Below are 26,251 nucleotides of genomic sequence, written 5' to 3'. Positions count from 1 at the left end.
ACCCTGCTGCCTGGGCTTCCAGGGGCGTGGGGACAGGGACTGAGGAACACTTACCTTGGGCCCTGGAGGTCCCTTTGGGCCCTGGAACAAGAGAAGGTGTTAAAGGGGATGCTGGAGGTTGCTCCTATCTGTCCTCATCATTCTCATTTGACAAAGGATGACACCAAGTCCCAGGGAGGAGGAGGCAGGGCCGTCACTGCTTCCTGTCTCGGATAGCTTCTCATCAGATCTCAAGCGGTGACAGACAGACTGCAGGCTCCCTCCCAGGGAAGCAGGGCTGTGAGAACTCTGCTGGGGCTGGAGGCCTGGCCATCCCTTCCCACTGCTGGTGGGGACAAGAGCTCGGGTGTATGCACATGCACAGCCGCACACGCAACCTGAGTGAGTGTGTGAGTGAGTGTGAGTGTGTGTGTGTGTGTGTGTGTGTGTGTGTGTGAGTGTGTGTGTGTGTGTGTGTGTAAGAGGAGCTGCCGGGCCTTTGAAATGCTCTGGGTACTGACCGTCTCACCGTCTTGTCCAGCCTCTCCTTTGGGACCCTGAGGACACAGAGGAGAGAGATGAGGGGATGCAGGGACCCTACGGTTAGCTGAGCCCACAGCTCCTGCCGGACCCTGGCCTAGGCTCCAATCATATTTGCTCATTTCAGCTTCACTAAACCTGAAAAGTAGGTGTCATTGTCCTCACTTCACAGGTGAGAAAGTTTAGGCTCAGGGAGTTATGTGCCCCATGGGACAAGGACTGGATGAGCCAGGTGAGTAGCTGCCCTGAGAGGGGACCCTGGTGGCAGTTGGGTGGGGGTGCTGGCTTCACATTGGAGAAGTTGGAGTCCCTGGGTTAGGGATGGGGTAGCAAGTAGATGAGGTCTGCCCTCCGGGGTTTGGTGAGGACCATGGGAAGATGACGGAGGCTAACTAGTTAGTACTGGGCGTGGGGGTGGGGGGGCAGGGGAGAGGAAGAAATAGAGGTTGGAAAAGATCTGCAGAGAAAGAGCCTACATACGGGGGTCAGGGTCAGATTGGACTGAGATTGCAGCCAAGGTCAGAGTTAGGGTCTATGGGACTATTTGGGGTTAGAGTGTAGGGGTACGAGTTGGATTTGGAATCAGGGTCCGAGTCTGTAAGGGTCTGATGACAGTCTGATTGGGATATGGATTAGGATTTGGGAATGAGTTGGGGGTCAAGATCTTAACTGGGGCTGGGAACCCAGCTAGTTTTGGTTTAAGGGTCTGGGTTGGCGGTAGAGTTAGGGTTGGGTTTCGGTCTGAACTGGGGCTAGGGCTGGGGTTGGGTTGGTTCTGGGATCAGGGTTCGGGGCTTTGGTGGGGGCAGGACGGGTCCTGGGTGGTCCAGCTCCAGGTCCTCTTACCGCCGGGCCTGGCGCTCCCCGGGGTCCATCTTTTCCAGTGTCGCCAGGAGGGCCCCGAGCCCCAGGAGGCCCAGGGGGCCCCGGAGGCCCAGCGGCCCCATCTTGCCCTTGGTCTCCCTGAAAGAGATGAGGCCCGCCATGACTCTGAGGGTGAGGGAAGGGGTTCCAGTCTCTAGAGAGAGGCCCCTTAGATGGACAGCCCAATGCCTTCCCCTGTCCCAGCCCTTGACAGGCTCGGAGCAAAGGGCTTTGTTGTTAGGCCTGTTGCCACGTTTTGGTGGCCACACGAAGGGACAGGTCCCTAAAGCTCAGCTTAAGGGGCCAACAGGGCCTTTTACACTCCAAGGAGTGTGCCGTCTCCTCACCTGCGGTGTTCAGGTGAGAGAAGACGCACGGTGGGTGTGAGAGAAGGCACCTGTGCCCCACCAGCCCCCTTCCTCCAGAAGGGGGGTTGCAGGCCTCCGGAGAGACCGTGGCTGGGCCACCCCTGCTTCATTAGGGGACAGAGGTGCACTCTTGGGCATTTGTCCCAGAGAAGTGAAAACTCATGTTCACACAAAAACCAGTACACGAATGTTCATAGTAGTCCACGTGCCCCAAACTGGAGACCAGATGTCCTCCAAAGGCGAGTGGTTAACCACCCGGGGCCCCTCCACCAGGGAACATTGCGCAGCAGCAAACAAACAGGAACAGAGCACCAGCACGAAGCCATTCGGCTGCATCTCACGGTAGTTACGCCGAGGGAAAAAGCAAATCTCAAAACGTTATTCACGTTGTGATTGCAGCTACATCCATCACATTCTCGAAATGGCAAAAGTATAGAGAGGGAGCATAGATTAGTGTTGCTAGGCGTTAGGGATGGGGGCAGAGAGGGAGGTGACCAGAGCCATAGAAGAGTAGCCGGAGGGGTCTTGGTGTGGCTGCAGGAATCTACAACAGCGATAAAAATGATAAAAATGCGTTAAGACTAAGCACACAAATGGGTGGGAGAAGTCTGAGTGAGGTGGTGGATTGTATCCCTTTCCTGGGTGGGAGATTATACGAGGTGCCGCCAAAGTCACCTGTGGGGGAAACTGGATGATGGGAACATGGGGTTACACATCACAACTGCACGTGAATTAAAAAAAAAAAAAAAAAGGCGACAGAGGGCCACACAGTCTCTCTCATGCAGCACCAAACCCCCAACTCTCAGGCCGAGGTTAGTACTGGGTCAGACCTCAGGCAGCCAGAGCCCTCACCTGGTGGCCCCACCTGCCAGGAGGGAAGACCACAGTGCCACCGGCACTGCCTGCTGCCCAGCACTGGCACAGGAATGGGAGACGCCCGGCTCACAGTGCCGGCAGTGCCTAACCTTCCCGTAACCAGGCCTTTGTGGAGTGGACCCTGCTGTGTGCCCAGGGCTGAGAAGCCAGGGCATCCTGGGGTTCTCTCACCCAATCATCTGGCCAGGCACCGCTCCTGTCCTGTTTTACAAATGGAGGGCCGGCGCCAGAGAGGGTAATCCTTTAACCAGGGGGACGGGGCCAGGACAGGCCACTGAGGCAGTGGTCTCTTTGTTCATCCATGAGCTCCATGATATGAAAGAGCTCACCTCTCCAGCAGCTGCCCCTAAGACCTCACTCACTAGCTTTCCCAGCGAAAAGCTTAGCGGAAGCTCTCAAGGTCCACCATGTAGATCTCATCAGTCTGACACGGCCAGGTCCTGACCAACAGGATCGGACTCCAGCTCCGGGGCCCATGCTGGAAACACGGGCCTGGACTCTACTTATTGAGGCAGAAAATGGGTTTAGACACTTGAGCAGGTCCCAGAGAGGTTCTGAGGTTCTTCCCCTGTGTTACTTGGGAAATGAGGCTGGCCCGCGGCCTCCTCCTCCCGCCGGGATCGGACGGCTGAGGTCTAACCCTGGGAATTTGATGAGTCGAGGGGAACACGCAAGCCGGCAGCCCAGACAGGCCACTCGTCCAGTCTACCTTGAGGATGCGGCGATTGTACACGTGATGGTCTCTACTTATAAAGCCTGGATTGAGCCGTGGGAAAACCATCTACAGCAAACAGGTCGTGTGGTCAGAAAGGCAGGAGGGTGATTTAGAAAACCACAGGGCTATGTCTGGAGGCAAAGCCACCTCCCCTGCCACAGAAGGCAGCCTGTGATGGGGGGTAGCGGGGGGTGGACCACATGCTCACAGGGGCCGCTACGCTCCCTCCGTCCCACAGGGTCCTCTGCAGTGTGACCTTGCTACTCCCCAAGAGCTGGGGCCTGTTTCTCCCCGTCCCCCACGGACTCTGAGCGAGCCCTGTGACAGATGCGACCCTTAGGGTGCAGGGGCGGTGATGCTGTGTATGGCTCTTCACCGGCCTGGCAGTCCTGGCTTCCTGCTTCTCAAAATGTTCTCGAGAGGCCCCTCGAGGAAGCCCAACTCCCAGCCAACAGCCGCCTCAACTCCAGGCCCCACAGCCCCTCTTGCAACAGGAGAGACCCAGCCAGCCAGGGGTGATGAGACATGGTGACCCGTGGTTTGAGTCACTCTCAGGGTTGGAGGTGTTTCACAGGGTTTTTCACCTGCGAAGAGGGGTGGGGCTTGGGGAGGTCTGCTCGGCAGCTACACCAGGGCTGGGGGAATTCTCGTCTGCTGAGGGGTGGAAAGATCAGCTTCTACATCCGACAGAAAGTGAGCAGAGGGGTTTTTTCAGCAGCCACCAAGCTCAAAGGCGTCCTTTATTTGGCTGCAGGGACTTCTCACCAGCTTTATGTGGCCCTGCCTCTGGCCTCCTGTCAAAGGCTCAGCACAGAACAGCTGGGTCTCTAGGGAAACAGCCTGGCCAGCCCTCGTCCCTGCTCTGGACTCACAACCACCCTCAGAGTCATGAGGTTGCAGAGCTGGGACAGGGACCCACCCCAGCCCTGCTCTCCGTGCACAGCCCCCTTTCCTTTCATCCCCCCATGCACAGTGCCTGCCTCTGCTCCATGCCCACCTCCAGCCTAGGCAGCTGCTTGCCGTGGGTGCCCGGCCATTGGCTACAATTTCCACCCCACAACCTTCTTAAAAACAACTGTGAATATGCCATTTCCTGCCTTTCTCTGGGCAGCTGATGCCTACCTCTCAGCCTCTGCAGTGAGGCTGCTGCCGCTGTCCGCCCAGGCTGTGGCAAAGACGGAGAGGGCCACTAAGTGACCCTCGGCCAAGACCTACTTTTGCAGGCCCATCCCACCTGGGTCTCCACTCTGCTTCAGCTTCTGTTGAGGAAACCCCTGCTTCTGCATGAAGGAAACCCCTGCTTCTGAGTCCTGGGGCCTGGGGCCACCGAGGGCCAAGGTGGTCTGGCTGAGGCTCCCATCTACTGTTCCATGTGGGTTGCTGGGTACCCACTTTTATGATTGCATTGAATCTTCACCACAGTAGCTTGGGGTAGAAGCTGTCACCCCCACTTAGAGTTAGAGAAACGGAGCCTTCGAGGGGAAAGTGACTCGCTCAAGGTCACTTGGCTGGTAAGTGGCAGAGCTGAGCTTGGGCTCAGGGCTGCTGACCCTACAGCCCTCCTCTTCCTGGGGTGCTGGCTGTCCTCAGGAAGGTCAGTCTCTGGTCTGAGACCAGGGCCGGCCCCCTGTCTGCCCATCCACAGGGATACGTGCTATGGGACGTCTGGCAGAGACTTCCCATCTGTGCCAGACCCAGCGGCCATTTCAGTGAAACCCTGAAGCAGGATATACTGAGGGCGGGAGGCGGGGCTGCTCACTCTCCTTCTGTGATAAGCTGTAGGGCATGCTTTATCTATATATATAAAAGCCTAAGCGACCAAAGACCAAACGACCGGTTGACTGGTTGCTATGACATGCACTGACCAACAGGGGGCAGGTGCTCAACACAGGAGCTGCCCCCTGGTGGTCACTGCGCTCCCACAGCCAACCTCCCTTGGTCCCTCCCCCTCGCCGACCCCGATCAGCTCCGATTGGGTCTGGGCCAGATGGCCCCGATTGGCCCCAATCGCAGGCCAGGCTGAGGGACCCTGCCCGTGCATGAATTTGTGCACTGGGCCTCTAGTTATAATATAAAACAAACTGTGTAGGTGGGGGAGGGGGTCTTGCTCAGTTCTTACCCGGGGTCCAAAGTCTCCTGGTACACCCTGGGAACAAAAAACAGGGAGATATGTCACCACCGCTTGATGACTTCACATATACCCAGCTCTGCGCTCAGTGTCATGTACATGGTCTCATCCACTCTATCAAAAATCACATGCAGGCTCTATTCTCCCCCGCTCCCGCCCCCGCCCATTTCCAATGAGGAAATGAAGGCACAGAGGGGCTAAGTAGTCTGCCCAAGGTCACACCGCGAGCAGATTCCAGGGTGGTCTGTTACCTATTGCCAGCCCTAGACATGGCGGAACAGGGATAAGCCGCTCCCACTGTGCCCTCTTAGAATCCCTGAACCACGGAACAGTCAGGAATTATAATTACTTGATTGTTTTAAGTCTCCAAGTTTGGGGGTCATATGTTATGCAGCGATAGATGCCAGGACACCAGTTTCTCTCTGGTTTCAAAGTCCCTGCCCTCATCATTTCTGCGACTCAGTGGCATCAGCCAGAACCAGCGGGAAGGCAATCACTGCACCTGCCAGCCGCACGAGGGTCTCATTGTCCACAAAAAACACAGACTGTTACCCTGGACAGTCTTCCCATGGCTCCGTGAGGCGGGTTTACATTTACAGATGGAGAACCTGAGGCCCACAGAGCGGGCGACATGCCGAACGCCACACAGCTGTGCCTTGCTCAGCTCTCATGGCGGGACTAGAACACGGGCCGGCGGAAACTAAGTGACCCCCGTGGAGTTGGGGTGTGGATGTGGCCCAGCCCAGCTCTTCCCTGGAAGTGCCCAGTCAGTCTTGCCACACCTGGGTCAGCCCTGGGACACACACATTTCCCCTCTCTCCTGCTCTCTTATGAGGCACTCAGAGGTCCCAGCCCTCCAGGGCTGTGGCTGTGACATTTAGCACCAAATGCCAGGAAGCCCTTCTGGTAAGGGGCTGTGAGGATCCCAGGGGCAGCTCTCTGCCATCTGTTTTCCTGGCAGGGGTGTCCTCCCCACAAAGAGTGCCATCCACAGTCACTGTGCAACCCCCCAGGCTTTCCTGACACCGCGCACCCCCCCCCCCCCCCCCCCCCCCCCCTTCATGATTAATGACTGGGCAGACTGCTTTGAGTTTTGTTATACTGTGGTGTCTGGAGAACTCAGATTTAACCTTCTGGGCATTTTAAATGGTCAAATGTAAGCCTTATAGCCATTATAGGAGGTAGGCACTACCTGCCCATTTTATAGATGGGGAAATTGAGCCCCAGGAGGGGATGTGACGTGCCCACGGTCACACTCTGGAACTGGGGTTTGGAGGCAGGTGTCTGGCATCCTTCCTCAGCCTCCTGTGTCTGCACAGCCTCCAGCATCACTTACCTTTTCTCCCTTGGGGCCTGGAAGTCCCTGGAGAAGGAGGTGGAGAAAGAACAGCAGTGAGTGAGGAGGGCTAGGCTGGCCCCTGCCGTCTCCCTAAGGCTTTGCGTACAGAAGGGCCTGAGGCTGAGCAGAGCGGGGGAGGGGGGCGGGGGGGGGGGGGGCGGCCGAGTGGAAAACACACGACTGTCAGTCCTTAAGGAGGCTGCCCGTGCTGACCCCCAGGAACCACCACATCTCAGTCCTCAGCATGAGGGACACGGGGGACTGGAGGTCACTGGCATCCTCTCTGCACAGAGGCACATATGCTAGTCACTCCCCGCAGAGAGCAGAGCTCTCCCTGCTCAGCCCGTTGTGCTGGGTGCCGGTCAGGAGCCACTGCTCGTGGAGGCTGGGGTATGTGCGTGTGAGTGGCTCCATACAGGCCATGGCGGCTGCCTTCACCCTCTGGCTACAGGGGAATGTCTTTCTTTGAGTGCTGCCAAGTTACCAGGCCTTCTAGGAAGGCCAAGCCACAAGGCACACTGTGGGGCTCAGAGTCCCTGCGGTGAGGGCTGGCACCGTTGGTCAGGGACTGACCGGCTCACTGGCCTTCATCCCTCCCCAAACTGTCCACTATCCCTTCAACCAGTAGTGGATTTGCTTGTTCATTCATTCAACAATTCGGCCACCCAGGTTCTTTCCTCCATCCTTTAATAATGCACACATTATGAATCAACTATTCAATTATTTGTCCGTTCATTCATTTCTTCACTTGTCTGTTCAACCATCATGCATTTACCCATCCACCTATCCTTCCATGCATCCAACTATTTGTGCAACCATCGATTCATTACCTACTTTGACTGTTCCGTCTATCCATCCATCCACCCATCCAATTATTTATTTAACTATGTTGTCACCTGTGCATCTTATTAATTCTGCTGAGGACGCCTGTGGACCGCAGGCTCCTGACCCAGGTGTTGAGAACTCCTCAGCCTCATGCCCACCATGAAAGTACTGAGACTGCCTGGGGACGCTCTGTGCCTGGGGCCTGCCGGGAGGGGCTTGTGTGCTTGGAGGGCTGACCAGCGGCAGGGACAGTGCTGTCTGCAGTCCTTCACATCGCCATCACTGTGGGGAGGGTTAATGTGCCTCTCTGATAGGTAAGAAGCCTCAGGCTAGGGAGGTGAAGAGGCCTCCCCAAGGTTGAACAGTCAGCAGATGGGGGAGCTGGACTTGAACTTAAGTTTGATGCCCAAATGGCTTCTCTGTGCGCTGAGCCAGGTTCTCAGTAGATCTTTCTCGCTGGCGCCCCATGGTCACTCCCAACCCCACTGTGCCCACCATCCCAGGACCACCCATCCCAGGACCACCCATCCCAGGACCACCTCAAACGGCCCTGTCATCACTTACTGGCTTTCCATCCAGACCCAGAGGCCCCTGGAAAACGAGAAAGAGAGAGCAGAGGTTACACACGGGCAAGGCGTTTCCTCTGGGTGTTAAGACCTAGAAGACACTATTGGGTGACAACAGTCCAAAGCCTGTGCCACGCCCGTGGTCTGGGTACGTTTCACACAGATCTGGGGTGGGAGCATCTAGGTGTTGTTGGCTGCCCAGAACCCCCTCTGTTTGCTGCTCCCTTCCTTGGGTCTAGGCACAGAGCCCCATTTCTCCTCCAAAACCACCCCCATCTCCACCCACGGGCTTGGGCCGGTGACCGCATTCCCTCAGCTCGGGTGATTGGTTCGGGGGCTTTGGAAGGTGGCCCTTTTGGGCAAGAGGGCTCTTTTCACCCGATGGAGCTCAGCCTTTTCTCCCCTGGAGCTCCTGGGGCACCAATGGCTTGAGAAAGAGGGAACAGAGAGGAAAGCAGAGCGGAGAGGTGGAGAGATAGGGCAAAGGGCTGGAGCTGAGACCACCAGGCACTCTTCTCTTTGCGAATACGTTTTCCCTTAAGCCAGCTTGAACTGAGCTTCTGCCACTTGTAATTTGTTTTGGACTGAACGTATGTGTTCCCTAAGCCCCAATATGATGTTAGGAGGTAGGGCCTCTGCAGGTGATTAGGCCATGGTCCCATGGGGGGTTCTACCCTGACCTCTCACTCAGGTCCAGCCTTCTTGCCGCCACAACCTACCCGGGGCCCAAGTCCCTTCCTGTGTGTCCTAGTGACCCACACACTTAGTCTTAATCAACACAACAGCCCTGAGGCAGGTGTTACCGCCCCATCTTGCAGAGCAGGAGACGGGCCCAGCCAGGGGAAGACCTTGCTCGCCCAAGGCCACACAGCCAGGAGCTGGGCTGGAGCTGGACGGCGCTTCCGTCCTGTGTTCTCTCTGCACGTAAACCCTGCGGTGAACTCCCTGGCGTCCAGCCACGATCGCCCCTCTAGTCCGCCCTTGCACACCGCTGTCAGACCTTCCCTGCTCCCTCCCACTGCCTCCTGGGCCTCGCCTGCCCAGGTGTCCCCGGCCACCTTGGCCAGTGTGGCCGCCACCGGAGACTGTGCCCAGGCCCTGGGTGTGTCCGTAAGTCCTGCTGAACTGAGCCCAAAATGCAGCCCCAAATCTGCCCTCTATGAATCTGCGTGGATTAGAAAAGAGACTAGGGTGCAGCCGAGAGCTAACTAAGGCTCTTTGCTCTTCGTGTGCCGGAGGGAAGACACAAAGGGTCGCACAGCGGTCACCGGCCGCTGATGGGCCTCAGGGCCTGGATGGTGTGACGCCTTCAAGGTGCCCCTGGTAAAGTCCAGTGGAGGCACCTGTCCCTGGGGGCCACAGAGGAGACTCTCATGAATGTTCCTCACTTTAGACTTGCCCGAGGCCTGCCAGACCGCATGGCACCTGCCCTCACAGCAGCCCTGGGAGGCTGGCCCCATGGCCCCATCTCACAGATGAAGCAGCGGAGTCAGTGGGTTGTCCAAGGACTAAAATCAGCCCTACTCCCCATGCGACGCTCCCTCTCCTGCAGCACAGGGTAGAGGGGGGACAGATGGCCGTCCTGGGGGACTTGTGGGACAGAGCCTCACAGGCCTTGCCTCCCATTTGGGATTCCTGGTACATCTGTCTCCCCCACAAAGCAGATCCTCCCCAGGCAGGGCTATCTGAACCCTCCTCCACCCTGACCCTCTGCCAGAGGGAGTGCTGGGTCACACAGACATGCTTGCTGTGTGGCCCCGGGAGAGCCAGCCCACCCTTTGGAGCATCCTTACCACCCACCAACTCTCCCCAGCAGGGGTATGCCTGTGTTGGCTTCGCACATCTCCATCCCTGTGCGGCCAGCTGTGACCCAGGGCTTCTCAGGACGTGAGAAGCAAACAAGGCCTGGGGCTGCACTCGAGAAGCAGGTCAGGCAGGCGGAGCCCTCCCCCCCCCCCCCCCCGCCGCCCCGTCCTCCCCACCCGCCCCTGCTGCGCAGTCCCTACCCCCCACAGGGACCAGAGTATCCCTGAGCCTCAGTTTCCTCATCTGTAAGATGGAGGTCATGCCCGTCTCCTCTCAAATGACAAGTTCCCCGGATCCCAGTCAGTCCCCAGTTTCCTCCGAGTCCTCCTCTCAGACCAACCGGAGGCAGGAGACCCTACAGGCAAGCTGACACAGAACTGGGGTCTTCCCTGGCCCTGGGATGGGGAGTGCTGGGAAGTGACTGTGTGTGGCCCTCCAAGCGGCCAGCAGGGGGACACCAGCTCTGCCTTGTGCGTCTGCTCACTTCCTCACACCGTGGAGTATTTCCCGAGCAGCATTCCACAGGGCCGTCCTTGGAGAAAAATTAATAAGGTGGCAAAGGAGGGGAGGTTTCTCGGTGGAAGCAGTCTGGGACGTGGGGCATACTGGCTCCATAGCTGAGCGTCCCAATGTCCCTTGGGAAACGGAGCCTGGGAGGAGGCTGCAGCAGAGGGGCTGGCTGAGGTCCCCCCACCGGCCGGGGGCTCCAGCCTCCTGACCCAGCAGCGAGTTATCTGTGGAACTGAACTCAATCAATAAACTGGCTGTGTTTGGATGCAGACAGCAGTCAATGCTCAGACCAGCCGGAGCTGGGTGACGGTCCTGCTTTCTGGTTGTAATTAATGGTGATGGCTCTGCCAGGGGACGGAGGCCTTGAAATGCACCGGGAAGGGGCCCCTGGATGAGGGGCTTACCAGGATTATCAGTCCGGGGCCCAGTAATTACGGCCCAGATGTTGACAATTCATCAAATTACAAGGCTGTTGGGGCCCGGGGCCCGGCCCGGCCGTGCACATTCCTGTGTGAAGGCTCTCTCATTAGGGCCGCCAGCGTGTAAGGGGGCGGGGGGGGGGGGGGCAGGCCCTCGGGGTGGACCGGTTCCATGTGGTGCTGATTTCCCAGGCCAGGCTGTTTGCACACATGCTGGCCACAGCAAGACTGTGGGGCGGAGCAATTTTCCAGACTTGCCTCCTGCCTTTGGGAACGGGAAGGAAGGACCCTCTCCTCTGAGGTCCAGCCTGGCTGCAGCTGGAGCCCTGGTGCACAGCCTGGCACCCGGCTCCTCCCAGAGACCCCTCCCCGGGGCCTGGGGCACTCTGCAGGGGGGCTCTGCAGTCACCAAGTGCACCCCAGCCTCCCCGCAGGCGAGGGGATGCTGGGCTGTAGCTGGGATCCGGGGATCTGCCCTTCACTCGCTCCTTGGCCTCCCTTGCTGCCGCCTTCCCCCTCCTCATCTGTGCAGGGAAAGGCTGGGCCCCGAGCCAGGTTTGATTTGGTCCGTGCAGTTAGAACAACAAAAACAAAAACAAACAACTGACCGAAGTAGTTGCTACATTTTAAAATCGTGACATTTCACATAAACATCCGGAGTTTGGACTTCTCTGGAAAAGCTGAAGACCTCGACTTCCGGGGCCTCCATGCTTGGCAGGATCTGCAGGGCCAAGTGCTCCCTCAGCGGGACCCGCCCAGGCCACAGGCTCTGCCCCTCCCGACGCCTCACGCCTGGCCCGCTGCCCCACGGAGGCGACGTGCCAGCGCACAGGGGCATCTGGGTTTGTAACCCTTGGCCTAGCACATCTCCAGGTCCCTCCCGGCGCGGCGGGTCCGAGAGGCCGGGAAGCCAGCTGGCTTCTATTTTGGGAGAGAGCACGCTCCGTGTGCTGGAAGCAATTACCCGAGTGTCCACATTATACATCACGCTAGAGGAGGTGGTGCGATGCCTTTGAACCGGCCCTCCCATACCTGCTTAGATTACACATGTGCCTGTTACATAATTACCCTGTCAGGTCTCAGGAAAAACTGTTCCCGGATGGGGGGGGGGGGGAGGGGGTCATGGACTCCCCGTGGGTGTGGGAGGATGGGAGGTGGGCCAGTGAGGCAGGCTGTCTGTCTGTCTGAGCCGCCTCAGGGCCGATGTCTGCAGCTCGGGTGGGTCTGATGGGAGACACCGGACGCAGCAGACAGGCCGGGCACCCGTTTTGGTGGCCACCTGCTGGGATGGCGATCTAGCAGGACGGAGTCGCAGCTACCAGAGGGTGACAGTCCCCGGGTGGCATGATGGAGGCAGCCTTCCTGGGACAGCACAACTCAGAAGATGCGACTGGGACCCGGCGTCTCCCGGACTCGGGGCACAGGGGGACCCGGACAGCTGGCTGCAGACATGGAGGTATGGAGTGCTCTGCAGGGACCCCGCCGCCCTGGCCATGCCCGGGCCACACCTCTGCTCTGCACCTTCTACCCCAGCCTTAGTCTTTGGGGCCCTCAGCGTCTCCCTCCGGCCTCTCTCAGGTTTGATCGTCGGGCCTCTCTGCGAGCTGCCCCTGGGCCGCGGGCCCTCCTTGGTTCCACAGACCACACAATTGTCACCCACTGGGAATGAACCTGCAAGGATCATGTAAACCTTGGATTTGTAGCCTCTCTGGAAACATTGGAAGATGCAGTGATCGATCTGCATGGGCTGAACTGCGGCACCACCAGTAGACGGGGCATGTGCGCCCAGTTCAGCCCAGGCCCCACCGTTCCCCCCATTCCTGCACCCAGCCAGCCTCACTTTTTTCTTCACCTGGCTGCCCCTGCAAGGCAATAATGAGCTTGTGAGCCTGCAATCCTGGCTCTGAACCATCTCTCCACACTGTGGCCCTCTCTCTGGTCCCCCACCCGCCCCTGCCTAGGACTGGGCCTCTCTCCTGGACCAGCCTCCACCAGCCTCCCTGCCTCTGCCCCACACGGCCAGCCTTCCCGCCCTCCGAAGTCGCAGGGACGCCCTGAGTGCTACATCCCTGCCCTGCAGACCTCACAGCGAGCGGCACAACTTCTCTGGAAAGTGGGCGGGGTGTGGATGAGACGAACCCCCACAGATGACAGTGCCCGACCTGGAGCATGGCACCCAGCACGTTGGTGAGTGTGACTGTAATTCACTGGGCCAGCTCTGGGGGGAGAGTCCAGGAAATGGGGTGGAGCTAAAAGACACACCCCTTTGCCTTGTCATCTGGATGTTGCCAACACTGAGCACAGCCCTGCCAGGCAGGTGCCATTAGTATCCCCATTGCACAGATGAGGAAACTGAGGCTCGGAGAGGCAGAGCATGGCCACGTAGGCTGGGGATACGACCTGAGTCTCAGGCCTGAGCCCCGAGTGCTTCTCACCTCACCATCCCCCTCGGGCACACCTCCCCCACCGCCCTTGGGCAGAGCCTCCCCCACACCCCCGTCTCCTTGGAGACCCACATGCCATCTCTGAGAAGCCTTCCTCAACCCCCCTCATCCCACAGCACAGCTTCAGTTACAGACCCACTGCTGTCTTCTCGACACCTCCCCTTCCACAGTGACTGGCCCTGAGGCTCCAGTGCCACCACTGGCCTGGCTCCGAGGGTGCCTAGGAGTGCCCTCCCCAGGCTCCCCACGCTGGGCGGGTGCCATCCCGTCCCACTGCGTGTGGGTCTGAGCGGCCCCGTTAGTGGAACAGCTCCCCGCATCTTGGGAGATGACACACCCTTCCTGACAGGTGGGCGTGCAGCCCCGACTTGCACACCTCGGTGACGGGAAGCTGCTCCCGGGCAGCCTGATGGGTTTGCGGGTTTTGTGTCAGTCTGCCTTTCCCCGGCCTGGGTGTCACTTCGCATTCCCTCCACCGTGTGGCCCCTGGGGAGCAGTCACCTGGCTCACTGAGGCTGGGCTCCCAGGGCTGCCTCCTGTCGCCTCCACCCTTATGTCTGCTCCCTCGCCAGCCTGGCCTGCCTTGGGAGTGCCCTCTCTCTCCGACCTCTGGACACCCCCCTCCCCGCAGCTCCCCACTTGTCAGCACCTACCCAGCTTCTGACCTTGGCTCGTCCCTCCCTTCCTCCCCCTGAGCCCAGTAGGCTGGGCCCCTATAGTACTCATAGTTTGCAGCAACCTGTACCTTCCTGGCCTTGACCACTGTGCATAGGGAGGTGAATTCCGATTCTCTCTCCAACCCAACCACAGCCTCCATGGGGGTAGGGCCCCTAGATATAGTTCTCGAGATAGTATCTCAAATACCAAAGTCCCTCATATGTAGTGAGAAAACAATAAGTATTTGTTGAATGAACCCTCAAGCGGACGGCCCTATGAAAGAACGTGGTTTCCCACTGTCTCCAGGGCCAGCCGGGGACCACCAGAGGGCGCTCTCGACCCGGGGAAGGCTGCTCTAGGCGCCACTGACTGCTGCGTTCAGCCCCGGGCCTGGGGGTGCAGCCAGGACGCTGGGCATTGGGGACACTGGCTAGAGAGGGACTCCTTCGGCCTCCAGGGCGCCCCCTGCTGGGGTCAGCGATCATCACAGCGGCAGGAACTGTCAAGGAACCCAGCCTGTGTGCACAGCGCTAGCCTTCCCCCAACTGCTAGGGAGGGTTAGGGACGTGCTTGTGGTCACACAGTCTACAGAGCCCCAAAGCCCAGTCTCTCTCCACCGCGTGGACGGGACAGGGGTCCAGTCCCCGATTTCAGGAGAAGCTGGGTGGACCAGCTTCATGACAAAATACCTGCTTTCTCGCAAGTATTATCCGGAGTACCTGAGTTCGGTGCGGGTCTGTGAGCACCCTCTCCGTGCAATGGGGGAGGTGCTTTGCTGCTTGAGGAAGCGGGAAGAGGTCAGCCAGCCACCAGTCTGGAGGGTCCCTCTCTGCAAAGATGCCGTCACAGGCACACCCAGAAGGCCTGACCTGCTCTCCTAGAGCTGGACTTGGGAGCAGGCACCACAGAGGCTGAAACAGGGGCTGGGGGCGCCCTGGCCACCGCCTGGAAGGGGAGGAGCTGCAGGGGGTGAGCAAGGCATCTGGGAACTGAGGGCAGCAGCAGCAGCTCAGGTCTCCTGTCTCTCAGCTGCCCCACACTCAAGGGGACGCCGGGGACCCAGCATGTGCACAAGGCAAGAGGTCCGAGTGAGTGAACACCTGGGGAGGAAAGGCCCGCGTGGTGGCCTTTCCCGAGGGCCTGGCTGTCTCCCCGGCTCCAATCTGGGGCTTTCACTTCGGCAAATCTGCTTTCATCCTGTTCCCGCTCCACCGGGATCCGGAGAGCTGGGGAGCAGCGCTGCAGGGGTCAGATTAGAATGAGATGTAGGATGTCAGACCCTAAAAACAGATGAATCTGCGATGTCCCAGAGAATCATTTAACTCATTACATTTTTACAATCAAAGCTGTTTTTGAAACCACGAGAGTGCAAGAAATTTGAATGTGTGCTGCTCTGTGGTCCTTCTTTGTTCACTTGATTAATTCCAAACAGTCAAACTGAGTCATTCATTTCGAAATTGGTCCCAGGCTGAGGCCCTGCCGCACGGGTCACATTTCAGCTCGGAGCGTCTGCCGACCCAGGGCCCCGGCTGTCGGTGCTCCCATTACTGCTCCGGAGACACTGAGCAGCTCCCGCTCCCCACGACTCCTGTGCAGTTAGCCAGATGGGTCCTGGGCGCCGTGCCGGGCGGCTGGTGCTGCTGGGCGTGAGGAGTGCTGGTTCTGGTCCCTCACCTTAATTCAGGCTTCAGCTGCCGATTATTGCAACCGCCTCCTACCTGGACCCCTTTCTACAGGCTCTGCCCTGGAGCAGGGAGGCTTCCTAATATGCACATCTGTCCATGTCACGGCGGGGTTTCCCGGCCTCGCTACTCTTCTGCTGGGCGGGTGGGGGCTCTTCACTCAGCATCACCTTCTCTCTTCTCCCTGTGCCCTCCAGAGTCCCCATCCCAGGGCACGTGGGACTAGCTAGCACCCCCTGCCGTGTATATGGTGCTTGCATTGTGCTCCATGTTGTCTTCCTGCCAAACTCCTACTCATCCCTCATGACAGACCTCAAAGGCCCCTGTTCTGTGAGGCCTCCCCTGGCCCAGGCAGAGTTAGCGCTTCTTCCTCTGTGGGCAGCAGCCCTCCCCACTGGAGGACAGTGGGTGGGATGGGTGGGTGACAGGATTTTATCTGTGGTCAGAATCCCAATAGAGGTGGCCGGGCCAGAAAGCCACTTAATCAAGTCGTTCAGGGCCCAAATCAGTGGGGACCTCCGAGCACTTGCAGAAACAATGTGTGCTCCCCCAGCGTCCTCTCAAGTGTCACATATGGGGCGGCTGAGAGACAGGAGACCCGTGCTGCTGCCGCCCTCGGTTCCCAGAGGCCTCGCTCACCCTCCGCAGCTTCTCCCGCCCCCCTCCAGGCAGGTGGTAGGACAGACCACCATCTGGGCCCCAGGGGTCTGCAGGAGGAAGCCAGGCCCACATATTTGCCACTGTGAGATCTGGGGAAGTGGCATGGCTACTATAAACCTCAGTTTTTCAATCCGCGAAATGGGTACAAATCATAACGCACAGGGATGGGATGGGCTTTGAAACGGAAGTGCTGCGCAGATCTGATTCCTAATGTTTTCATCCAGGCCAAGCCGCACACTTTGCAAAGGTGGACACAGAAGCCCAGAAAGGCTAAGTGACCACCTAAGGGCAGGGGCGGGACCTCCATCACAACTGTGGTCCCCTGTTTGGCTCTGCTCCACGCAGCTGCTCCTTGATAGGACAGGACCTGACATTTCATCATGAGGGGGATGTTTTTCTTCCTAATTTCTAGTAATGACTATGACACAGGTGTATGAGTGAGGGACAGCAGAGAAGGTGGAATGGAGAAACGGATTCTTCCTTAAGTTAAACTTTTTTTTTTGGTGTGTGTGTGTTTTTTGGAGAGCAAGAAAGGGTCTTAACAACTTCATAATGAGGTGGACAACAGTGCACGGGGAGAGCTCCAGGGCCAGGTAAGAAAAAGGTGAGGAGGAGAGATGGAACATTCACTCTAGACCTGCTTGCTGCTGGCAGTCCCTGTGATGGAGGAGAGACGGCAGCCCGGGTGTTAACTGGGCTTTCTCATGCCGGTGGGCTTGTGTCTCAGCCAAGCCCCGACAGCCCCTGAGCTCAGCTTCCTTGTCTGTCAAGTGGGGCCGACACCATCAACCTCCCAGGGGGCGAGCACGGGAGAGCGTGCACACAGCAAGCACTCAGTAGGTGCACTTGCTTCCCTGGCACGATGGAAGGGCTTTGGGGGATGGGAGGGGGTAGTCATTTCTTCCGGTTTCCTCTGGAGGGAGACTCTCTGAGCCCTTGGCTCCACGCTATGTCTCTGGGGACAAGTGGTTTCTAGGAATACAGAGCCAAGGTTTTCTGGCCTCCCACCTCTCACCGTGGCCTCCAAGATTCTACTCGATGGAGCCCTGGAGACCTCCCTGGCTTTTCCTTCTAGCATCTTCCCATCACGTGCTTGCTCACTCCAGCCACAATGGCCTCGCTGGACACAGGGCACCCGGGACACATGAAGCTTGTTCCCAACTCATTACTTGTGCACTTTCCTCTGTCAGGAGCCCTTTCCCCACAAGATCACTGTATCTTTTACATCATTTAAGTCTCAGCTCACATGCCATCTTCCCCAAGCGCCTTCTGATTACTCAATCCAATTTCCAATTTAAACCCACTCATCCACGCAGCCAGCACTCGCATCCCGTCCCTGCGTTATTCTCTTTCTGGCACGTGTTATGGTTTGAAGCTATCTTGTTGGTTTATTTGTTTACTTGCTTATTGCGTCTCTCCTCCCCACGACAGGGAGAGGCCTTGTCTCTCTTGCTTGGTGCTGGCCCAAAGACCCGGAAAAGCACCTGCGCAGAGTCACTGGTGGACGAGATGACACACCCACTCCCCACCCCAGGGCCACAGCCCCCCGGCATGTGCTGCGTTCCACGATGCCCATGCACCTCTGGCCTCACAGCCTCACACCTTCCTCATCTGTCCAAATGCAGAGACATCTTAAACCCTGGGAAATGTTACCAAATACACATTTTCCCCCCAAGAAATGTTCAAATTGCATTCTGAAGGTGTAAAATAAACCGGAAAATCACTAAAGTTAAATGGTGAGGGCCCGAAAGGTCAAATGCCAGAGAGGAAACGTGAGGATTTTGCTTTGTAAATAGGAGATGATGTGAGTTCTAATGTTTCCTGGACCAAAGTCAAGGGATAGGCAAGATGGAGTCCTGCATGAGAGACAAGTTTTTTCATCTTATGCATAAGCCGGAGTTTGGAGAGAAAAATGGGGATTGTGATAAGAAACCTGCAGGAAATTCACAGTGACACCTGAACATCCCTCCCTCTCTGTCCCATGGCAAACTGGCTGTGTCCCCCCCCCCCCCCCCCCATGGCTCCTCAAGGACTGCGACTGGGTCTGATTCATCTTTGTGGGCTGCAATGCACAGGGCATGGCATACCTTACAGATTTGTTGAACAGACAGAGCCAAGCCTCCTAGTCATGAGATGGCTAAGTCACTTTATCCATGTAAGTGCTGATTTCTGCTCCAAAATGCAAGAATGCTGTGCCCAGTGCTCCTCTGCCGGTCCCATCTTGGACTCACCATGTTCTGAGCTCAAAATTCCTTTATGCTGCCGATACCATGTTGTCTGCAGTCCCTGGACCAATTGGGATCTGAAAGCTCTTAAACCTGCCGATTACTAGTAAATGCTGTGCCTGCAATTCCAAACTCTACCAGCAGGTGGCAGTTAGACTTACAGAAGCCTTTCAAAACTAGTTTAATCTCTCAAACTACACTTCTAATGAAAATACACCCTAAATTAAAACAAGATACATACATACACACATCTATTTCTTAACTTATCATATTGGCATCGATTTAAAAGTATGATAATACCCACAGTTGGCCAGGGTTTGGGGAAACACGTAGCGTTCATACGCTGTTGGTGGGAATGTAAATTAGTACAGCCTCCTGGAGGGCAATTTGGCAATACACATCAAAAGCCTGAAACATGTGCAAACCCTTTGGTCCAGCAATTCAACTTCTAGACACTTATCCTAAGGAGATAATCATGGAAGTAAGTCTAGATTTATTCCCAGGATGCTGACTGCAGGGTGAAAAATTGTCACTATAAATACTATAACTTGGAACCGGGTTAAGTAAATTACATATGATAAAATACGATGTAGCTATTACATCCTATAAGAATTCTTAATGATGTGGGAAAATCTCATGATACATTAAGTGAAAAACATCAGCTACAAAAAACTGTCCACTGTAATCGCAGTTTTAGACTAAGAAATATAGACACAAACTTGTGCATAAGAAAATGCTGGAAGAACAAACACCAAAATATTGACAGGACTTGTCTGTGGGTGGCAGGGACACGGATGACTGCTTTTTCCTTTTCTCTGTTTTGTAAGGTTTTATAATAAACACGCTTCTATTGTCATCAGCAGAGAGCCGTTAATGAACCCTTGCGGCAGGAAAGACGGGCCAGCCTCTGTGCACGGCGGTTGTGGACAGGGGACCCCAGCCCGTGTTAGTCTGCACCCCACCCCACAGATGTGGGCGGCTCCTGTGTCCACCTCCCCTGCCCCCCACTATCAGGCCCACATATGGACCTGGTTTCAGCTGGTCCCGCTCAGGGGCGGGGCCAAGCCTGGATTAATCCAGAAACGCAGCCGGCACTCTCCCCCATGGCCCTCCTGGACTCTTTTCCTGCTCTTACTTCCCCGCAGGAAGTGATTTGTTTTAGGCACAAACTACAAAGTAAAAAAATAAAAAAATAAAATGAAATAAATCCTCCCTGAGGCTGGTTTTGAAGTTTACTAGGTAAACCCCTCTTCTGCAACTGCAGGGTCTCAAAGCTGTTTTCGTCTCCAACCACGGCCAGTGCTTGCTGGTGGGTCAGAATGGTCTCCCAGCTCGTCTTTCCTCCAGCTTCCAGCTCTGTGGGTGTGATCTTCCCATGTTCCGAGAGGCCGAGCAGCTGGCCCGCGTGTGCACAGCTGAGCCAGGACCCGCCTGGGGTCTGACTGCCGGGAAGCCCCTGTGACACGCAGCACACGCGGTGCCTCTGAGGCGGCTCGGGCCCCTCGCGCCGGGGAACTTGCCCCAGCCTCTGGGATGACCACACGGAGAGGCCTGTAAACAGACCCCAGGCTGCGAGCCAGGCCCTCCACTGGCCAAGCGTGGGTTTCAGCTCCAAACATGAGCCCCGAGAGCCTCCTACTCTCCTCCTGCCCACATGGGCCACCTGTCCCTGATGCGGGGGAGCCAGGAGGGGTGTGGCCCCACCCTGTGGCCCTCATGGAACGGCCGACCCCCAAGGCAGTGCTGCACGGAGGGTGCTTGGAGGCACGCAGTGGGGAGTGGGGGGAGGGGTATAGGCTGGCTCCTGGGCTGGAGGCACAAACGCCCTGGGCCCGGCGGCGAGCAGGGCCAGCCCTGCCAGGGAAAAGGCCCAGATTGGTGTGGAGACAGTGGTGGGCCTGCAAACTGGGGCGTGGTGACCTCAGGAAAAGGGGTGACCCAGCCCTGGGGCAATCACAGGTGTGACTGGCTTCCTGGTGGTGCAGAGCTGGAGGGGCCACAGGCACTGACCAGAGCTGCCAGCAAACAGCGCCCTAACCTGCCTCCTTCCCAGAAAGCTCCGAACTTCACACCAGATGGTCCCCGGCATGCACGTCCGTCCCCCGGCCTCCTGACTCCCACATTCAGAGCCCCGTCTCTGGCCCAGGCTGGGCTCCCAGCATCTCACACACTAACCCCCCTCAGGCTAGATTCCCAACAGTCCTGTGCCACCCCATGACCCGGCGACCGTCGGCGGTGACCTGCAATGTCTGGGTGCTCCAGGAGTGACCTCACTTCACCTGAACCCCGGCTCCCCTCTTCACAGGGAAGGAAGTGGAGACTTAGGGCGGCCAAGTGATTCAGTCCCTGGATTCAACCCTAGGCTGCCTCACTCCACACGCGGACTCCTGCCTGTGGCCCGCACAGCCCGCCCCCTCACCAGCCAACGTCCTCTCTGATGCCAGGGAGGGAGGGGTCCTGGGTCCCCATGTGCTCAGAGGAGAAGACAACGGGCGCCGAGGGACGACCCCCCTCACCAGCCTCCAGCCACCACCTTCGGCCCTTATTACTGTTATTGTTGTGAGTTATTATTTTTAACTCTCAGCCCTGTGGACACAGGCATCTACAGCCAAGAGCCAGTTGGGTGTAAAGGGTGCGAGGTCGCCTGGAGGGTTCTGTCAGAAAGCTTTCCGTCCTGAGCTGCTGGAGCGAACCGCCCCACGACCTGAGGCTGAAATATTCCAGCAAAAGCCTGTGGTTCTGAGGCTCTCGCTGCCCCGGAGGATCCTTACTCGGCCCTCGTCCGGGAGGGCTGCGGGGGAGGCGGGGGCCGCCCCCCGGTGCCACCAGGCTGCCCGCCGATGGGGGAGCTGACCCCAAACGCTACTCTGAGCCCCGTGTGGGCCACTCTGAACAGGAGATAAATGATCCCAAAGGCCCACTGAGTCCCACGGGGCCTGGCTCGTGATGCATTTTGTAGAACCGTCACCTCCCCAGTCTCACTGAATCCCACTCCAGTGCTGGGAGGGAGGCCTTCACCACCCCACTTCCCAGAGCAGGAAACCGACGCTCAGAGAGGGTGCGCGCCTTCCCCGAGGGCACCCAGCTAGGAAGCCCAGCGTGGAATCCAAGCCCAGTTTCCCTGATGCTCGGGGCTGACTGCCCTCCACAGCCTCTTGGGAAGGCGGCTCCTGCAGGACCGGGACCCCCGCCTTGCCTCCACCACCAGGGTCTGGTCAGATGTGGCCGTTCGAGAGGCCTCTGAACCAGCCCACATTTCCCGCCCTGGCCTGAGGCCCAGGACAAACACTTCCCCCACACGATGGTCCCGTCACACTCCCCTTCCACAGGCTCGCCCCTGCGCTGATGCGTTTGGACTCTTCTAAGCAGGACTCGGCCCTGGCCAGCTACCTTTCAACCTGCTTCTTCCACGGCCCTCCCCCAGCTGGGCTGGGGACATTGATTCAATATAAGCGACGTTTTAGGTTTAGTTGTAAAGGACCTGACAAGGGATGACACCACAAAGGCCAAACTGGAAGCAAGCGTCTCCCGTCCCTTAGGGGTGACAGAGAGGGTGGGCTGGGCCCTGCGCTCAGGGAGACGGGCGGCAGGAAGAGCAGTGCCGGGTGGGCTCAGGACACCGAGGCGACTTCTCAGAGCCGCGCTGCTTTGCCTGCAGGGCAGCGGGAGCGGCAGGCAGTTCCCACCAGGCCAGCCCCGCAGATCAATGCTAATCCCTCCAAGAAAGACCCGAGTCCCTGAGGAGCCGAGAGAGAGGAGTGCAGACAGTTAAATAAAGGCTCGGAGGAAGAATACTGGCTTGAGAGAAAAGGGCAAAGAGAGCAAAAAATAAATGGCAAATTACCGGGTAGCCATCTCGTCCTGATTGCCCCTGTGGTAATTAATACGTCATTAATAATCAGACTTTCGGCAGAAAACCATATGGCAGCACTTAGCACTCAATCAGGCCCCACGCTGCTCCCCCAGTGTTCTATGGGTTTGCAGCAGAGGCTGCTGGTGGGTAACCGATGCCCTTGGGGGGACTCAGGGCTCTGACAAGTCTAGGGGATGGAGCACCCCACTTCGTGCTGCACTGGGCCAGGCTGCAGGGGCCACCAGGGCACACATCCACGCGTGGTGAGGACCACACGGGCACACGGGCTCCCAAGGGCGCTGTCACAGCCACCAAGGAAAAAGCTCCTAAACCGCCGAGAGGCCTAGAGCGCAGATGAGGGCTTCCTGCGGCTGCCCTGATTGGGGAACTGAGGAAGGCAGCTTTAGAAGCCAGGGCTATGGCAGGGCCGGCATTGACTGCCGCGGGATGCTCCGTCCCCGATGCTCGGAGCACGGCCTGCCTGGCAGCGTCTCACAGGGCGGCATCCACCTCAGGATCTGCATCTGTTTAATGCACGTCCACAGCCCCTGCGCCACAGCCCTCTGCAGTTTGCACTTCGGCGAGTCCACACAGACTACCTTCCCGGTGACGCCGGGAACGACTCAGCTGTGGGGAACTGGCCGTGGCCTCAGCCTGCACACTCCTGCTGGCTGGCTCTCGGGCTCAGCGGGGCGCTGCTTGCGCCGAGAAGCCCGGATTCCTTCCGAAGGGTGCCGATCAGGAAATGAATCATGGTAAGCGGAAGTAAAAACTAAAACAGTCATCCGAAAGGAATTCCTTCGGAAGGTGCATTCTGACCGGGCAGGCTCTCAATGTGCTTCTGGAATGGAGTGGCCAGGATGTGCCGGGCTCGGAAAACCTGGCGCGACGGCTCATAGGCTCGTTGCGTTTCTTGGAGAAGAGCCGGGTTTCTGGGCGGATGGTCCCCGATGTTCAATGCTGCCTTGGCCACCAGCCCCTCCCCTACACCTTTCTCAAACCCAGTGCCCTTATGGCCCACGGCCCAACCCAGGGAGCCAAACGGATTTCGGCAAAGAGAAACGGAGCCCGGAATCTAGTTACGAAGCCCGACTCATTCCTGGCGTAACTGCTTGGCTCCAGATGCCAAAGCACGTGAGACAAAAACCACGGAAACAGACCCACTGCTGCAGGGCAGTTAGCAATGTGGGTGTGGTGCTCGCATTCTGTGCCCCGCTCGGAGCCGGGGACGGACGGGGTGCGGGGCAGCCAGGCTCCTGCCGGCTCTCTTGGAAGGAAAATGGTCACAGGGGCAAGTGGAGCCCGCTGAGTTCTGCGCTTGCGTTCATCTACAAATTTAAAAGGATACGGCCCCTGTCTGGACTGTTTTTTTTTTTTTTTTTAAGACACACCTCTCTAACTAAGTATTATTTTCAAGGAAGTGCCACAGAGAGAGAACAAAATGTCTTATCTTTCAGGAGCAGAGAGCATAATCCAGGGCACTTACTGGAGGACCTGCAAAACACAAGCAGAGAGGCCACGGTCAGAACCAAAGGGAGAGAGGTCCCGGCCCCCGGCGGGCCCCCCTCCAACAGCTACTGGCCTCCCCTCACACAAGGCTTAGATGCTGTCATGGGCCCCAAAGCGAGGGGCCGAGGGGCCGGGCGAGGGAGAGCCTTTGCCCTGTGGGGCTGGGGTGGGCATGTGGGGGTGAGGACAATCCCGCACGTCTGGGTGAACACATTCATTTCAGGAGGCTGCTGCGGATCCCTGCTGGGGCCACCCGTGTTGGAGTTTGGCCATCCGGAGAGAAATCGAACCTTGTTCCTGCCCCAAGGACAAATTTTGGGAGAGACTTGGGGAGAAAATATTTGTGGCAGAGGGACGAGCAAGCATAAGGGCTCTGGGATGTGTGGGGCTGAGCAGCCGTGTGGTGTGGACGGTGCCTGAGGCCCAGCCGGGGGTGAAGGGCTCCGAGCTAGGGTGCACCGGGCACTTGGAGGGGACGAGTTTAGAAGCTCAGGTGCTGCTGGTGGTGCCAGCTGGCTTGTCTCCGGAGACGCGGACTCACGGAGAACACTCATGGCACCACCGACAGGCGTGCTCACCTTCTGGTGTGCAAAGCACATCGCATACCCATGATGCATTTGACCTTCTCGACAGTTTGTGAGACAAAGGGTGAACACTCCCACTTGACAGGCGACAACAGAAGAAAGTGGCTTGTTTGAGGCCACATAAGTGGTTAGGTGTGGAACTAACCAGGAAGGAGGTCTCTCAACTCAAAACCCTACATACTTTCCACTAAGCCTTGTCTGCTCCCGGCCGACCTGGGACCACAGTCTGGAGCAGGGGTCCTCAAACTACGGCCCGTGGGCCACATGCGGCCCGCCGAGGACATTTATCCGGCCCACCGGGTGTTTTTGCCGCCGCTGCCTGTCCTGCTTAGCAGCCGACTTAGCAGTGTGCATAGGAATTTGTTCATAGTTTTTTTTTTTAAACTATAGTCCGGCCCTCCAATGGTCTGAGGGACAGTGAACTGGCCCCCTGTTTAAAAAGTTTGAGGACCCCTGGTCTGGAGAGTGAGGCCACACAGGGAGGCACGTAATGGGACCCAGGGGTGAGTGCAAGAGGCAAGATCTCGGACTCCGAATTTTCCTTGAAAGAACAGGTATTTAAGAAACAATTACACAGGTGAAAGCACAGGACCGGGTCAAGGCTGGGCCCACTCAGGACGGGAAGCCAGGCTGAGTCCAGAGGGGGAGGGATGGTTTCTGGGAGAGGAAGGTGGAGGGAGGAGCATGGCAAAGATGGGAACGCTCCTAACAGGCCAAGATCACTGGGCTTTGGAGGGCGGCAGCAGGAGAGGCTGGGGAGAAGGCAGGGCCACACAGAGCACTGGGCCTTGTCTCCGAGGCATGACCCAGGGGGGTGGAGGGGTGGGCCCCGAAGGACTGGGCGTGGAGGAGTGATTCGAGGGGACACGATGCAGCTGCTCCTGTGTAGGCCACGCAGCCTGGACTCCTGCTGGCAGTGGAGATGGAGAGAGATGCGTCAGAAAATACTTGTGAGGAAGACAGGACTTTTGATTTTTGATTTAATGGTGGGGGTGGGGGTGGAAGGACGCATGGGCATACAGGAAGGAGAGAGGTGAGACAAAGATTTTTGACTTGGAAACTGAGGTATGAGGTGCTAATACCCACGAATGGAACACGGGGCTGTGCGTCCCCTGAGTGTAGACTATGGCCAGGGCAGGGCTTTGGTCATTGGACATCCGTACAGCTGACTTCTCACTTTCAGCCAAAGACCTTGCTCCCTGTTTTACAAAGAAATGAAAAGCCGCTGGATGGACGCCCCGTCATCTTTCCGATGCCACAGGCACACCCCTGCCTGCACCCGGGCCTGCGCCCACCTCCTCTTGGGGTCCCTCAGGTTCAGGCAGAGGAGCTGACTCGCCTCCACCTTCCAGGGGCCGTGCCCACCTCCCTCTCGGCCCGTCACAGGCAGGCCCACCTCTCAGGCAGGTCCTTCCCACAGCTCTGAAATGTGCTCCAATTCCTCTGATTTTATTTCATAATTAAAACAATTTTTTTTCAATTACAGCTGACATATAATATTATATTAATTTCAGGTGTACAGGATAGTGATTAGACATTTATATCATTTATGAAGGATCACCCTAGAAAGTCTAGTACCCACTTGGCACCAAACATAGTTATTATAATACTAGAGGCCTGATGCACAAAATTCGTGCCAGGGGCTTGGCCCTTGCAGCCCTGACTTCGTCCGGAAGGTCATCCAGAAGGACGTCTGGAAGGT

The 26,251-nt window shown here is 57.6% G+C and overlaps 1 protein-coding gene across 1 annotated transcript in view; it reads right to left on the bottom strand.

Annotated features, from left to right (window-relative positions):
• COL23A1 (collagen type XXIII alpha 1 chain) overlaps positions 1–26,251 on the bottom strand; it is a 260,225-nt gene that overhangs the window by 15,955 nt on the left and 218,019 nt on the right. Inside the window, exons 4-11 of the mRNA XM_028150086.2 lie at positions 23,943–23,950; positions 22,448–22,474; positions 8,199–8,225; positions 6,807–6,833; positions 5,462–5,488; positions 1,366–1,482; positions 501–536; positions 55–81 (exon numbers count right to left, since the gene is read on the bottom strand). Coding sequence (XP_028005887.2) covers positions 55–81; positions 501–536; positions 1,366–1,482; positions 5,462–5,488; positions 6,807–6,833; positions 8,199–8,225; positions 22,448–22,474; positions 23,943–23,950 — 296 coding nt within the window. The remainder of the gene's footprint in view (positions 1–54; positions 82–500; positions 537–1,365; positions 1,483–5,461; positions 5,489–6,806; positions 6,834–8,198; positions 8,226–22,447; positions 22,475–23,942; positions 23,951–26,251) is intronic.

The sequence above is a fragment of the Eptesicus fuscus genome, chromosome 6, assembly GCF_027574615.1.
Source record: "Eptesicus fuscus isolate TK198812 chromosome 6, DD_ASM_mEF_20220401, whole genome shotgun sequence".
In the NCBI taxonomy this organism is placed as follows: Eukaryota; Metazoa; Chordata; class Mammalia; order Chiroptera; family Vespertilionidae; genus Eptesicus; species Eptesicus fuscus.
Note: the sequence above shows the minus strand (reverse complement) of the source record. Positions and strands in the feature narration are given on the sequence as shown.